Source organism: Oncorhynchus clarkii, chromosome 15, assembly GCF_045791955.1.
Source record: "Oncorhynchus clarkii lewisi isolate Uvic-CL-2024 chromosome 15, UVic_Ocla_1.0, whole genome shotgun sequence".
In the NCBI taxonomy this organism is placed as follows: Eukaryota; Metazoa; Chordata; class Actinopteri; order Salmoniformes; family Salmonidae; genus Oncorhynchus; species Oncorhynchus clarkii.
The window spans coordinates 36,551,471-36,565,155 of record NC_092161.1 but is presented as its reverse complement, the minus strand read 5'-3'; the positions used below and the strand labels follow the sequence as shown (position 1 = coordinate 36,565,155).

General features: G+C 42.2%; 1 protein-coding gene across 3 annotated transcripts in view; it reads right to left on the bottom strand.

Moving 5' to 3' along the window:
- Positions 1-13,685, bottom strand: part of LOC139367232 (cadherin-18-like) — a 390,933-nt gene that overhangs the window by 172,120 nt on the left and 205,128 nt on the right. For all 3 annotated transcript variants that reach the window (XM_071105455.1, XM_071105454.1, XM_071105456.1), the window contains one exon: positions 777-1,356. In XM_071105455.1, coding sequence (XP_070961556.1) covers positions 777-1,013 — 237 coding nt within the window. In that variant the 5' untranslated portion in view covers positions 1,014-1,356. The remainder of the gene's footprint in view (positions 1-776; positions 1,357-13,685) is intronic.

Below are 13,685 nucleotides of genomic sequence, written 5' to 3'. Positions count from 1 at the left end.
CTTGACTTTTTGTGAGAAGACCTATTCGGAGTTGGGACGCCGGTGTCAGCAACTTGAGACAAGTAAGTCCCGTGAAGCTTGTGAGTATCGTAGAGCAAAACGATAGACTTATTTGCGAGAATCCTGATTTTGTGATGTGACAAAAACCGCTGTAGCTCTGCCATGGCAGTCTCTAGCTTACCCCGACAAATTTTGATGTTTATTTTTTTTCATTATACTAATTAGATTTTCCCAAAGTGCTAGACAGACGGTGTAAAGGATCTTGTTGATTAATCCTGAATAAAACATGACACATACTCATACGAAGAACTTGGACAGAGTAGACGTCTTATTGTCTTAACAAAATTAACGAGTGAGATTGAATCTGCAAACCCAATGCCACCCTATCCCATACATAGTGCACTATTTTTGACCCCAGCCCTAACAGGCCTTGTTCAAATGTAGGGCACTATATAAGGAAAATGGTGCTATTTTGGATGCACATTTGGTTTCAACATAATTAGACAGAACAAAAGCATCCAGACTACCAACAAGGCAAATCCCCTTATGAATAGAACCTGTAACTGCCGCAATGTATTTCCAATAGACAAATCTGCCGTGCAGAAAAAAGCACACCACATTCGACCAGGGCCTCTAGAGCTCTGGTCAAAAGTAGTGCACCATGTTGGACATACAGTAGTGTGTCTTTTGAGACACAGCCAGAGCCAAGTTTCCTTGGAATGAAATAAGCTGTTGTTTACAAACATACTGTGAAGTAGGGCAAAACAATACGATACCTTTCCAACGTATTGAGTGTCCGGTCCTATGTGTTCTTCTAAAACAAAGAATTGGTTCCAGATCCAGCCACGTTTAGGCCTGTGGTGCACTTCTGTCTCACCATTGGCCAGTTTGGTCTGGTTCTTGGCGATGGTCACTTTGTCTGCTGGGATATGATGGCTAGCCCCATAGCACCTCTGGATGAAGCAAAGGCAGACCAGTATGTGACAAAGACAGGAGGTGGTGGATTTCCTCATGGTGGTGCCTCAGTGTGTTTTTGGGAAAAATATCCCAGCGTGCTTTACGCTATGTGTGAAGGTCCTCCCACCACCGCCACCACCACCGGTCACCGCTGCAGCCTCTCGTGGCTGGCGGTTTCGATGGATAGATGAGGCTGGTGCTAAATCCAAACTGGGGAAGGCCTGGTCCGTGCAACGATAGAGTCTCTAAGGTTCATGGTCTAACTGTCAATTGAGGAGAATCAAGGCAAGCTTCACTTACATCATGGAACAGCCAGGGTCTAGAGTAGAAAATGGGCGGACAATGACTTTTGTAGTTTACCAGAAACTGGAGTTGATTATGGTGACCATTCTGTCTTTCCTGGAAGAGAGAGAGATATAGAGGGATTAATTACGTTTCATGAGTTTTAACTTCCTTAAATCCCCTCAAAATAAATTGTACCCGGCCTACTTGACACACAGAGGGAAAGTATTTCAAATAGATGACTTTCAATGCAGAAAAGAGGCCTCCATCTCCATACATTCTTGTTCTAAAAACAGATAATGTTGGATGTGGTGAGTCTTTATTTATTCATAAGTTGTCTGTGCCTGTGAGGTCAGAGAGATATATTGCACTCTATTTCCTTAATAGTGTGTATGGAATAATAGGGTGTCATATGGGACTCATTATTGATATTTGCTGTATAAAAGTGCCCACTGAGATCTGATGATCCATGTACTGTATAAAGCCAGAATGGACCTATACTGCAGTGACTCACATAGGACATGAGTTTTGCCGCAGTCGGGGGAGTCAAGGAACCCACCAAGAGATGGCGTCTAAGAGCTTTCAGCTGCTGGAGCTTACAGTATGTGAGTACTGAATCCTATATTACAAAGTGGGTCTTCCACCACCATTTTTAAAAATTAATTTTGACATCCAACACACCCACAAATGTATTATTGACCAAGTCATACACTAGAATGGCATCTTGCTGTGGTATATTGAGAGTACAAAAACTTTGATTTGAAGTGTACATAGCTACAGTGGCTTGCGAAAGTATTCACCCCACTTAGCATTTGTCCTATTTTGTTACCTTACAACAAGGAATTAAAATAGTTTTCTTGGGGGTTTGTATCATTTGATTTGCACTACATGCCTACCACTTTGAAGATGCAAAATATTTTTTATTGTGATACAGACAAGAAATAAGACAAAAAATGAAAACTTGAGCATGCATAACTATTCACCCCCCCAAAGTCAAAACTTTGTAGAGCCACCTTTTGCAGCAATTACAGTTGCACGTCTCTTGGGGTAGGTCTCTATAATCGTGGCACATCTAGCCACTGGGATCTTTCCCCATTGTTCAAGGTAAAACTGCTCCAGCTCCTACAAGTTGGATGGGTTCCGCTGGTGTACAGCAATCTTTAAGACACAGATTTTCAACTGGATTGAGGTCTGGGCTTTGACTAGGCCATTCCAAGACATGTAAATGTTTCCCCTTAAACCACTCGAGTGTTGCTTTAGCAGTATGCTTAGGGATATTGTCCTGCTGGAAGGTGAACCTGTGTCCCAGTCTCAAATCTCTGGAAGACTGAAACAGGTTTCCCTCAAGAATTTCCCTGTATTTAGCCCCATCCATCATTCCTTCTATTCTGACCAGTTTCCCAGTCCCTGCCGTTGAAAAACATCCCCATAGCATGATGCTGCCACCACCATGCTTCACTGTGGGGATGGTATTCTCGGGGTGATGAGAGGTGTTGGGTTTGCGCCAGACATAATGCTTTCATTGATGGCCAAAAAGCTCAACTTTAGTGTCATCTGACCAGAGTACCTTCTTCCATATGTTTGGGAGTCTCCCACATGCCTTATGGTGAACACCAAACATGTTTGCTTATTTTGTTCTTTAAGCAATGGCTTTTTTCTGGCCACTCTTCTGTAAAGGCCAGCTCTGTGGAGTCCACAACTTAAAGTGGTCCTATGGACAGATACTCCAATCTCCGCTGTGGAGCATTCAGGGTTATCTTTGGTCTCTTTGTTGCCTCTCTGATTAATGCCCTCCTTGCCTGGTCTGAGAGTTTTGGTGGGCGGCCCTCTCTTGGCAGGTTTGTTGTGGTGCCATATTCTTTCCATTTTTTAGTAATGGATTTAATGGTGCTCTGTGGGATGTTCAAAATTTCTGATATCTTCTTATAACCCAACCCTGATCTGTACTCCCTTACTCCACAACTTTGTCCCTGACATGTTTAGAGAGCTTCTTGGTCTTCATGGTGCCGCTTGCTTGGTGGTGCCCCTTGCTTAGTGGTGCCCCTTGCTTAGTGGTGTTGCAGACTCTGGGGCCTTTCAGAACATATATATATATATATATATATCTACTGAGATCATGTGACAGATCATATGACACTTAGATTGCACACAGGTGGACTTTATTTAACTAATTATATGCCTTCTGAAGGTAGTTGGTTGCACCCGATCTGTATTAAGGGCTTCATAGCAAAGGGGGTGAATACACATGCACGCACCACTTTTCATTTTTTATTTTGCATAATTTTTTGAAACATGCTATTTTTCTCATTTCACTTCACCAAGTTGGACGATTTTGTGTATGTCCATTGCATGAAATAAAAATAAAAATCAATTTAAATTACAGGTTGTAATGCAACAAAATAGGAAAAACTTAGGAAATACTTTTCCAAGGCACTGTATAAGATCTGACAAGCATCAAAGGCAAACTAGCTCTCTTTAACCTTACCATCCGTTGCGATGACATAAACAAATTCAGAATTTGGAATTAATACAGTCATAGATGTCACACTTTGGGGGATAATTGTAATGCTTCTCGTTGGTGGAAGGAGAGGAGGACCAAAATGCAGCGTGGTAAGTGTTCGTCATGTTTTAATTGAACAAACTGAACACTACACAAAATAATAACGAAGAGAAAACAAAACAGTTCTGCCAGGTGAACAGACACTAAACAGAAATTAATCACCCACAACCCAAATGGGGAGAACATGCTACCTAAGTATGATTCTCAATCAGAGACAACGATCGACCGCTGCCTCTGATTGAGAACCATACCAGGCCAAACACAGAAATGCATCATAGAAAAAAGGACATAGACTACCCACCCCAACTCACGCCCTGACCAGACTAACACAAAGACATAAAAAAAGGTCAGAACGTGACAATAATCAGCAAAATCCCTTTAAAACATTAAATACATGGATTTAAAATACACTTAGAAGAATCCTTTATTAATCCGCTTATTTCGAAACCATCACTACATGTAAGTGATGCAGCTTTTAGAAATGCTTGCAAATGTATTAATAATAAAAAAGAAATATCTTATTTACATAAGTATTCAGACCCTTTGATATGAGGCACAAAATTGAGCTCATGTGCATCCTGTTTCCATTGATCATCATTGAGATGTTTCCACATGTGGTAAATTAAATTGAATGGACATGATTTGGAAAAGGTACACACCTGTGTATATATAAGGTCCCACAGATGACAGTTCATGTCAGAGCAAAAACCAAGCAATGAGGTTGAAGGAATTGTCCGTAGAGCTCAGAGACAGGATTGTGTTGAGGAACAGATCTGACGAAGGGTACCAAAACATTTCTGTAGCACTGAAGGTCCCCAAGAACACAGTGGCCTTCATCGTTCTTACATGGAAGAAGTTTGGAACCACCAAGACTCTTTATAGAGCTGGATGTCCGGCCAAACTGAGCAAACGGGGGAGAAGGGCCTTGGCTAGGGAGGTGAGTACCCGATGGACAACCATCTCTGCATCACTCCACAAATCAGGCCTTTATTGTAGAGTGGTCAGAAGGAAGCCACTCCTTGGTAAAAGGCACATGACTGCCCACTTGGAGTTTGCCAAAAGCACCTAAAGAACTCTCTGACCATGATAAACAAGATTGAACTCTTCAGCCTGAATGCCAAGAGTCACGTCGGGAAGAAACCTGGCATGCTGGTGGCAGCATCAGCTTTGGTGATGTTTTTCAGCGGCAGGGACTGGGAGACTAGTCAGGATCGAGGAAAAGATGAACGGAGTAAAGTACAGACAGAACCTTGATGAAACCTGCTCCAGAGCACTCAAGACCTCAGACCAGGGGGCGAAGGTTCACCACCGAACAGAACAACGAACCTAAGCACACAGCCAAGACAATGCAGGAGTGGCTTCGGGACAAGTCTCTGAATGTCCTTGAGTGACCAAGCCAGAGCTCAGACTTGAATCCGATCTAACAGCCGATCTAACATTTTCAGAAACCTGAAAATAGCTATGCAGTGACACTCCCCACTCAACCTGACAGAGCTTGAGAGGCTCTACAGAAAAGAATGGGAGAAACTCCCCGAATACAGGTATGCCAAGCTTGAAGCGTCATACCCAAGAAGACTCAAGGATGTAAACGCTGCCAAAGGTGCTTCTACAAAGAACTGAGTAAGGGGTCTGAATACTTATGTAAACGTATTATTTCATTTTTTGTTAATACATTTGCTGAAATTTCTAAACCTGTTTTTGCTTTGTCATTATGAGGTATTGTGTGTAGATTGATGAGGGAAGAAACCAATGTAATACATTTTAGAATATGGCTGTAATGTAACAAAATGTGGTATGTCAAGGGGTCTGAATACTTTCAGAACACACTGTACATTCTACATGCTTGGCACACGTCAACAACTCAGTTAATGTCATAAGACATCACCATACTTTTTAAAAACAAATCTCAATTCATGTTGACAGGAGGAAAGATAGTTTGATGGTCACCTTTGGTCACTTTACAAAGGGCCTAAATCCATCTCTAACACATAAATAGACTAATGATCACGACGGATTAGTTTTTGCAATGATATGTAAATAATACAAGCTTCAGGTTCAATTGCTTGATAAGGCCTTTGATGCCAATGTTGAGTGGTTCAACCATAATATACAGTCCAACTACTGTAGCAAACTATCTCCAACTACCCTATGTTAGACTTGTGTGAGCATGTGTAGGCCTATTCCATTGTCAATGGTTTTAGGCTGGCACCCTCCTGTATTGCTCTTCAATCAAAGTGCTATTTGTGTGGTAATCACGCTGATTGTCTGACATCTCAGTTGTACCTCCAGTCATTAAACCAGCAGCAGCTGGATTGTCGTTGGGTACTTTTAGAATATGATTGTTTTGAATAGTCATACTAATATAATAGTTCAATTAAAACATGCCTTCGCACCCGGTGAAACTGCAATATATTCTTCTATCCAGATGAACACAAATATGATTGAAGGAAATGCTTACTCGCAGATGTTTCTCCTTGTAATGTGGTAAATGATGAGGTGAATGGTTAAATACAACTGAATGAGGGAGTAAGGGAGAGATCGAGATAACGGGGGGGGGGGGGGGGGGGCCGGGAGAAAGAGTATGAGAAAGAAGGAATAGAGAAGAAAAGGGAGAATGAGACAGATCGAGAAAGAGAGAGCGAGGGAGAGACGGAGCCTTGCCTTGAGAGCACTTGCACTGCATTCGTTTCATAGCATCAGCCTTGTGCTGATGTCAAACTTCAGATAGCGGAGGAGTGGGCAGGTCAAACACATAACACTGTACTGTTGCTCTGTCATCTGTCCCGGCTGCACACAGGGCAAGGCAGAGAGGATGGAAACAAAAATAATAGAAAAGTCTCTTAACTTTACACCTCCCTTAAATTGATAGACAACATTTTGTTGTAAGGTCTGTTCTCACATAGCCAAAATGACATATTTTTTGCACAACCATTGGCAGAAGGAAAGTAGAGATGGGAGACAATGTAATGCTGTTTAGAAATTATATATGTACCAAATGAGCTTAATGTTAATTGGAAAACGTATCTATCAATTTGTTTTCAAACACATCTGCATTTGTATGCATCATAATATGGTGTTAAGGGTTTAACTTATTATTTTTATATCAGGAGAGAGGACCAGACTTGAACTCAACACTTAACTACTGTAGTTGCCTTCCTAGCAACTCAACAAGGATCAGTTGCTACATGATTCCATATGTGTTATTTCATAGTTTCGATGTCTTCACTATTATTCTACAATGTAGAACATTTTAAAAAATAAAGAAAAACCCTGGAATGAGTAGGTGTGTCCAAACATAAAGGTAGAGACAATAAGAAGACACAGTGGCAGAATAAATTTAACCACACCTTTGTTTTTGTCACAAAACCATATAGCAACCTCTGTCCAGTGAAGTCCACAAAGCATATTGCATACAGCATGGTAGTGCAAGTTAACTTTTTCAACATTTTCAGAACACAAATTCCAAAAAGCTTTGGGACACTAAAGTCCATGGAGAGCAAGAGCACCCAGCTGCCCACCGCACTGAGGCTAGGAAACACTGTCACCACCGATAAACCCACGATAAACGAGAATTACAATAAGCATTTTTCTACCGCTGTCCTTGCTTTCCACCTACCCCTAGGCTACCCCTATCCCGGCCAACAGCTCTGAACCCCCCGCAGCAACTTGCCCAAGCCCCCCTCCCGCTTCTCCTTCACCCAAATCTAGATAGCTGATCTGAAAGAGCTGCAAAATCTGGACCCCGACAAATCAGCTGGGCTAGACAATCTTTCTAAAATGATCCGCCGAAATTGTTGCAACACCTAATACTTGCCTGTTTAACCTCTCTTTCGTATCGTCTGAGATCCCTAAAGATTAGAAAGCTGCCACAGTCATCCCTCTATTCAAAGGGGGAGACACTCTAGACCCAAACTGTTATAGACCTATATCCATCCTGCCATGCCTTTCTAAAGTCTTCGAAAGCCAAGTTAATAAACAGATCACCGACCATTTCGAATCCCACCGTACCTTCTCCGCTATGCAATCCGGTTTCCGAGCTGGTCATGGGTACCACAGGGTTCAATTCTCGGGCCGACTCTTTTCTCTGTATATATCAATGATGTCGCTCTTGCTACTGGTGATTCTCTGATCCACCTCTACACAGACAACACAATTCTGTATACTTCTGGCCCTTCTTATGACACTGTGTTAATTTTAACAAACCTCCAGACGAGCTTCAATGCCATACAATACTCCTTCCGTGGCCTCCAACTGGTCTTAAATTCTAGTAAAACTAAATGCATGCTTTTAAACAAATCGCTACCAGCACCTCCGACAAGCATAACTAATCAGGACGGTTCTGACTTAGAATATGTGGACATCAACAAATACCTAGGTGTTTGGTTAGACTGTGAACTCTCCTTCCAGACTCACATTAAGCATCTCCAATCCAAAACTAAACATAGAATTGGCTTCCTATTTTGCAACAAAGCCTCCTTAACACATGCTGCTAAACATATCCTTGTTAAACTGACTATCCTTCCGATCCTTGACTTCGGCGATGTAATTTACAAAGTAGCCTCCAACACTCTACTCAACCAATTGGATGTACTGTAGTCTATCACAGTGGCATCCATTTTGTCACCAAAGCCCTATATACTACCCACCACTACGACCTGTATGCTCTCGTTGTCTGGCCCTCGCTTCATACTCGTCGCCAAACTCACTGGCTCCAGGTCATCTATAAGTCTTTGCTAGGTAATGCCCCGCCTTATCTCAGCTCGCTGCTGAGAAGCCAACTCCTTCTTTGGCCGCCTTTCCTTACAGTTCTCTGATGCCAATAACTGGAATTATTTTTTTTTAATCAATGAAGCTGGAGACCTATATCTCCCTCCCTAACTTTAAGCATCAGCTGTCTGAGCAGCTTACCGATCACTGCACCTGCACACAGCCCATCTGTAAATATCCCACCCAACTACCTCATTCCCCAAATTGTTATTTATTTTTGCTCTTTTTGCAACCCAGTATTTCTACTTGCACATCATCATCTGCACATCTATCACTCCAGTGTTAATGCTAAATTGTAATTATTTCGCCACTATGGCCTATTTATTGCCTTACCTCCCTAATCTTATATTTGCAGACATTGTATATAGATTTTTCTATTGTGTTTTTTCTACTGTGTTATTGACTATACGTTTGTTTTTCCTATGTGTAAATCTGTGTTGTTGTTTTTGTCGCACTGCTTTGCTTAATCTTGGCCAGGTCGCAATTGTAAATGAGAACTTATTCTCAACTGGCCTACCTGGTTAAATAAAGGTTTAAAAAAATCAACTATTGATTTAGAAACACAGACAATTACCGCAGGAGCTGCCTCCACTATTCCAACACCATTTCAATTTCAACATCATCAAATCACCTCTGCTTAGTCTAATACAGTGACATCTAAATGATAACAAAAACAATTTAGTCGAATCAACGTAAGCTAAATATGATGTGGCGGTCCGTGGTTCTGATTTCTGTGTGTGTGTGCACATTCATGCAAGTAGAAAAACATGTTGACTCACCCTACTTGAAGAGAAACGGCAATGCTATCCTCTATTTCAAGTTGACAAAACAGTGTATCACTCTGTCATACAGTACACACTTGTATTTTTTGTTGTCCTATGCTACCTATCAAAAATGTTTGCTCGCTAACCTAACTTCCATTCATGGGCAACTTTAACATTAGCCTTCTACATCTAGCTACTGTACATATTGAATTTCCATTCTCTCAGGCCAGGGGCACAACAATGTATGAATGAATGGTTGGATCAGAATTGCCAATATAATAATTGGCCAGTACAGAGAATTAAGTAAAACCACAGGTCCAAATCCCTATCTCCATCCATGGCTAATTTAGGAAAGAGGACCAGAGGACAACAACACAACAACACACCAGAGGACAACAACACAAAGATATGCAACAATTCAAGTTTTTCTGTCAATGATGTATGCTCTCAATGGGATTTGAAAGCTGGCTTCTTTTGACACTTTTGTTTGGTGCGCCAGGACCTTTCACAGTTGAGCTCGCTCAGTTTAGCTCAACGCTGATTGGCAATTCATTGTTTTGTCAAGAAAGGCCAGATGCTGGCTGGCTTCCCTTGCTATGGTGGCAACATTGTAATACTTGTTTGGACCAAGCTGCATCATATAGATGGCCTACACGTAAAGAGATTGAGGGGCGCTGTTTCACTTGCTAAGATGCTTTCCCCTGTGAGATACATTCAGCCTCTTGTAAATTTAAGAAAAATTATGAAGCTCAGAGTGACGAAAGATCAATTACAGTATGTTCTGTATTTACATTTTTTGAATTGGTCATTTTTGGGGGGAGCCTGGCTTACCGGCCACTGCATTGCGCATGTTGATCTTAGGCTTGTGTGCAGCTTCTCGGTTCCCGACGAACACTTCTTATGCTTATGTTGCTTCCAGAGACTGTTTGGATAATGGTAGTGAGTGTTGCAACCTAGGATAGGCAATATTTACACTCTACTTGCTTCAGCACCATTGTTGCTCCTAGGCAGCTCTAGCAGGGCAGAATTTTGACAATCCTATGGAGGTGCCATGTTGAAAGTCACTGAGCTCTTCAGTAAGGCCATTCTACTGCCAATGTTTGTCTACGGAGATTGCATGCCTGTGTGCTCAATTTTATACACCTGTCAGCAACGGGTGTGGCTGAAATAGCAGAATCCACTAATTTGAAGGGGTGTCCAAATATAGTGCACCTGCTTTCACAACATTTCCTCTCTGCCAAGCTGGCCAGCTCCAAGTTGAGGATATGCTTCACCTCAGGGCATCTGTGGTCCTTTCCCAGCGAGCTCTCCCAAGTGCATTTTTCCCCGACTATCCACGGCTTCGCTGAATGCACCACATTCAAGCTGCATGCCCGCTCCTCAGTGGACCCATGGGGCCCATGCCACCAACCATCTCATCCGAGTCCCAGCAAATAATCCATTGCAGAAACAGTAATTCATTTTTACATAGTTCCTGTTCCATATCATATGTCTGCCAATTCCGTAGACCTTTTAATATTAGATGTGCTGGCATTCTCACCACATAGCCGCAAGCTACATTTTGCCGTGTAAAACATCTGTTGTAAGCCTTTTCCCTATAATTATTTTTTAATTTCCACATTTTATTAAGCCATCATACATTTTTTGTCCAGGGTCACGTTTACCACAGTCCATGTGATGGCAGGCCATAATTTCAACCATATTTTGGCCACATACAGTCATCCTGCAGACTGGCTATATCCTTTATATATGTAATCTTCATGTCATTGCATGTCGTCCGCCCAGCCATGATTGTTATCTCTCTTTCGTTATTTTGTTCTCTTCTTCATGCCCCTTTTCTTCTATTAATCTACTTCACCCTCTCTCCGGTCGGTTGACTACGGCTGCACCCCCCCCTGGATGGACCACCTCCTCCAATGTTTCCCCACCCCTGCTGCCTCTATTGCCACATTCGGTTCATCACTACCACCCCGGCGTCCAAGCCTCAGATCAGGCCTCTTGCTACTACTTTTCTCTCCAGCCACACTGAACCCATGACCGCTACTGTGTCTTCTCTACATTCACAGCCTCTAGCAGCTCTCCCCCTCTCAGATCCCGCTGGCACTGTGTCCACTACACCCATGGTGATACACCGTCCCTCTCCACCAGTGATGATCTCCATATATGTTTGGTCCCACTAGGAGTTGGATGATGACCACTCTATTGTTATTGATCTGGCTGTTTTGGTGGCGCAACAATCTACTTGTATCATTGCTTGTTTTCAGCCGTCACTGACTCAGGTTTCTGCAGTGGAATGTCAGCATGTACTGGGGTGCTCTCGACAGCTCTACTGACGGCTCTTCACCCGCAGGGTGTTCATCGACCTCTGCGGTTGTCCATCCCACCCTGTCTGTATCCTGTCTGCCACACTCTCATATAACCCTAGATGAATGCATTAGCATATAACATCAGTCATCAGCACCAGATCTAGCACTGCTTTGTCCTCTCTTTCATGTTATGCTACCTGCATGCTGAGCACAAGCGGAACATGGCAAACCTCTGTTGAACATTTTTGCTGGCAACTAATGTCAAGATACTGGAATTCATCAATGCTCTGGTTCTTTCATCAGCGCTGCGGGCTAGCTGTGAGCTATGGTCCACCCAATTCTGCATCCGCGCTGCTAATGATTCTTAATCAGTCCTGGCTTCACCATCAAGATCATTGGCCCATGATCTTCTGCTGCTACAAAGTTACATGTTTGATTCTGAGATTTTGGAGCCTACATGAGATCCTGCAGTATTGCAATATGATAATGATTGTCAGCCCCGAGGTCCAGTAGCTATGTTGCATAGGTAAAATATTGTCATAAAATATAATGAGAGCGAAGCCACCCGGGGGTGCAGCTATGTTGCAGGTGGTTGGCTAGGTTCATGACAGGCTGGCTCATACTATACTGAACAAAAATATAAACACAACATGCAACAATTTCAAGATTGCTGCATGTTCATAAACTCAGCAAAAAAAGAAGCGCCACTTCTGGATGAGCATTTTCTTGTTTGCTTATGACCTTACACAGCTCGTTGAGTGAGGTCTTCGTGCCAGCATCGGTTTGTGGTGGTATATAGACGGCTTTGAATAATATACATTTATATGGAAATCATATATGGAAATTAGTCAATTTAAATAAATTCATTACTCCCTAATCTTTGTATTTCACATGACTGGGCAAGGGCGCAGACAAGGGTGGTCCTGGGAGGGTATAGGCCCACCCACTGTGGAGCCAGGCCCAGCCTATCAGAAATACTTTTTCCCAATAAAATAGCTTTATTACAGACATAAATATTCCTCAGTTTCATCAGCTATCCGGGTGGCTGGTCTCAGACGAACCCACAGATGAAGAAGCCAGATGTGGAGGTCCTGGGCTGGCGTGGTTAAACGTGATCTGTGGTTGTGAGGCCGGTTCTCTGAAATGACGCCGGAGTTGATTTATGGTAGAGAAATGAACATTCAATTATCTGGCAACAGCTCTGTTGGACATTCCTGCAGTCAGCATTCCAACTGCATGCTCTCTCAAAACATGAGACATCTGTGGCAACTGCACATTTAATGTGACAACTGCACATTTTAGTGACCTTTTATTGTCCCCAGCACAAGGTGCACCTGTATAATGATCATGCTGTTTAATCAGCTTCTAGACAATTCATCCACCTGACCCGTGTGGCATATCTTGGCAAAGGAGAAATGCTCATTAACAGGGATGTAAATTAATTTGTGCACAAGCTTTTAACAAAATAGGCTTTTTATGCATATTGCACACTTCTGGGATCTTTTATTTCAGCTCAAACATGGAACCAACACTTTACATTATTATATTATGGTTGCATAGTTGTGCCTTCAGAAAGTATTCATACCCCTTGACTTATTCCACATTTTGTTGTGTTACAGCCTGAATTCAAAATGTATTAAATATATTTGATTTCTTACCCATCTACACACAATAACCCATACTAACAAAGTGAAAGAAATAACACATTTACATAAGTATCCACGCCCGTGAGTCAATAAATGTTAGAATCACCTTCGGAAATGATTACAGCTGTGAGTCTTTCTGGGTGTCTGTAAGAGCTTTGCACACCTGTAATGTACAATATTTGCACATTATTATTTTAAAATTCTTCAAGCTGTGAAGTTGGTTCTTGATCATTGCTAGACAGCCATTTTCAAAACTTGCCGTAGATTTTCAAGACGATTTAATTCAAAACTGTAACTAGAGCACTCAGGAACATTCAATGTCGTCTTGGTAAGCAAATCCATGTAAGCCTTATGGTGCAGGTTATTGTCCTGCTGGAAGGTACATTTGTCTCCCAGTGTCTGT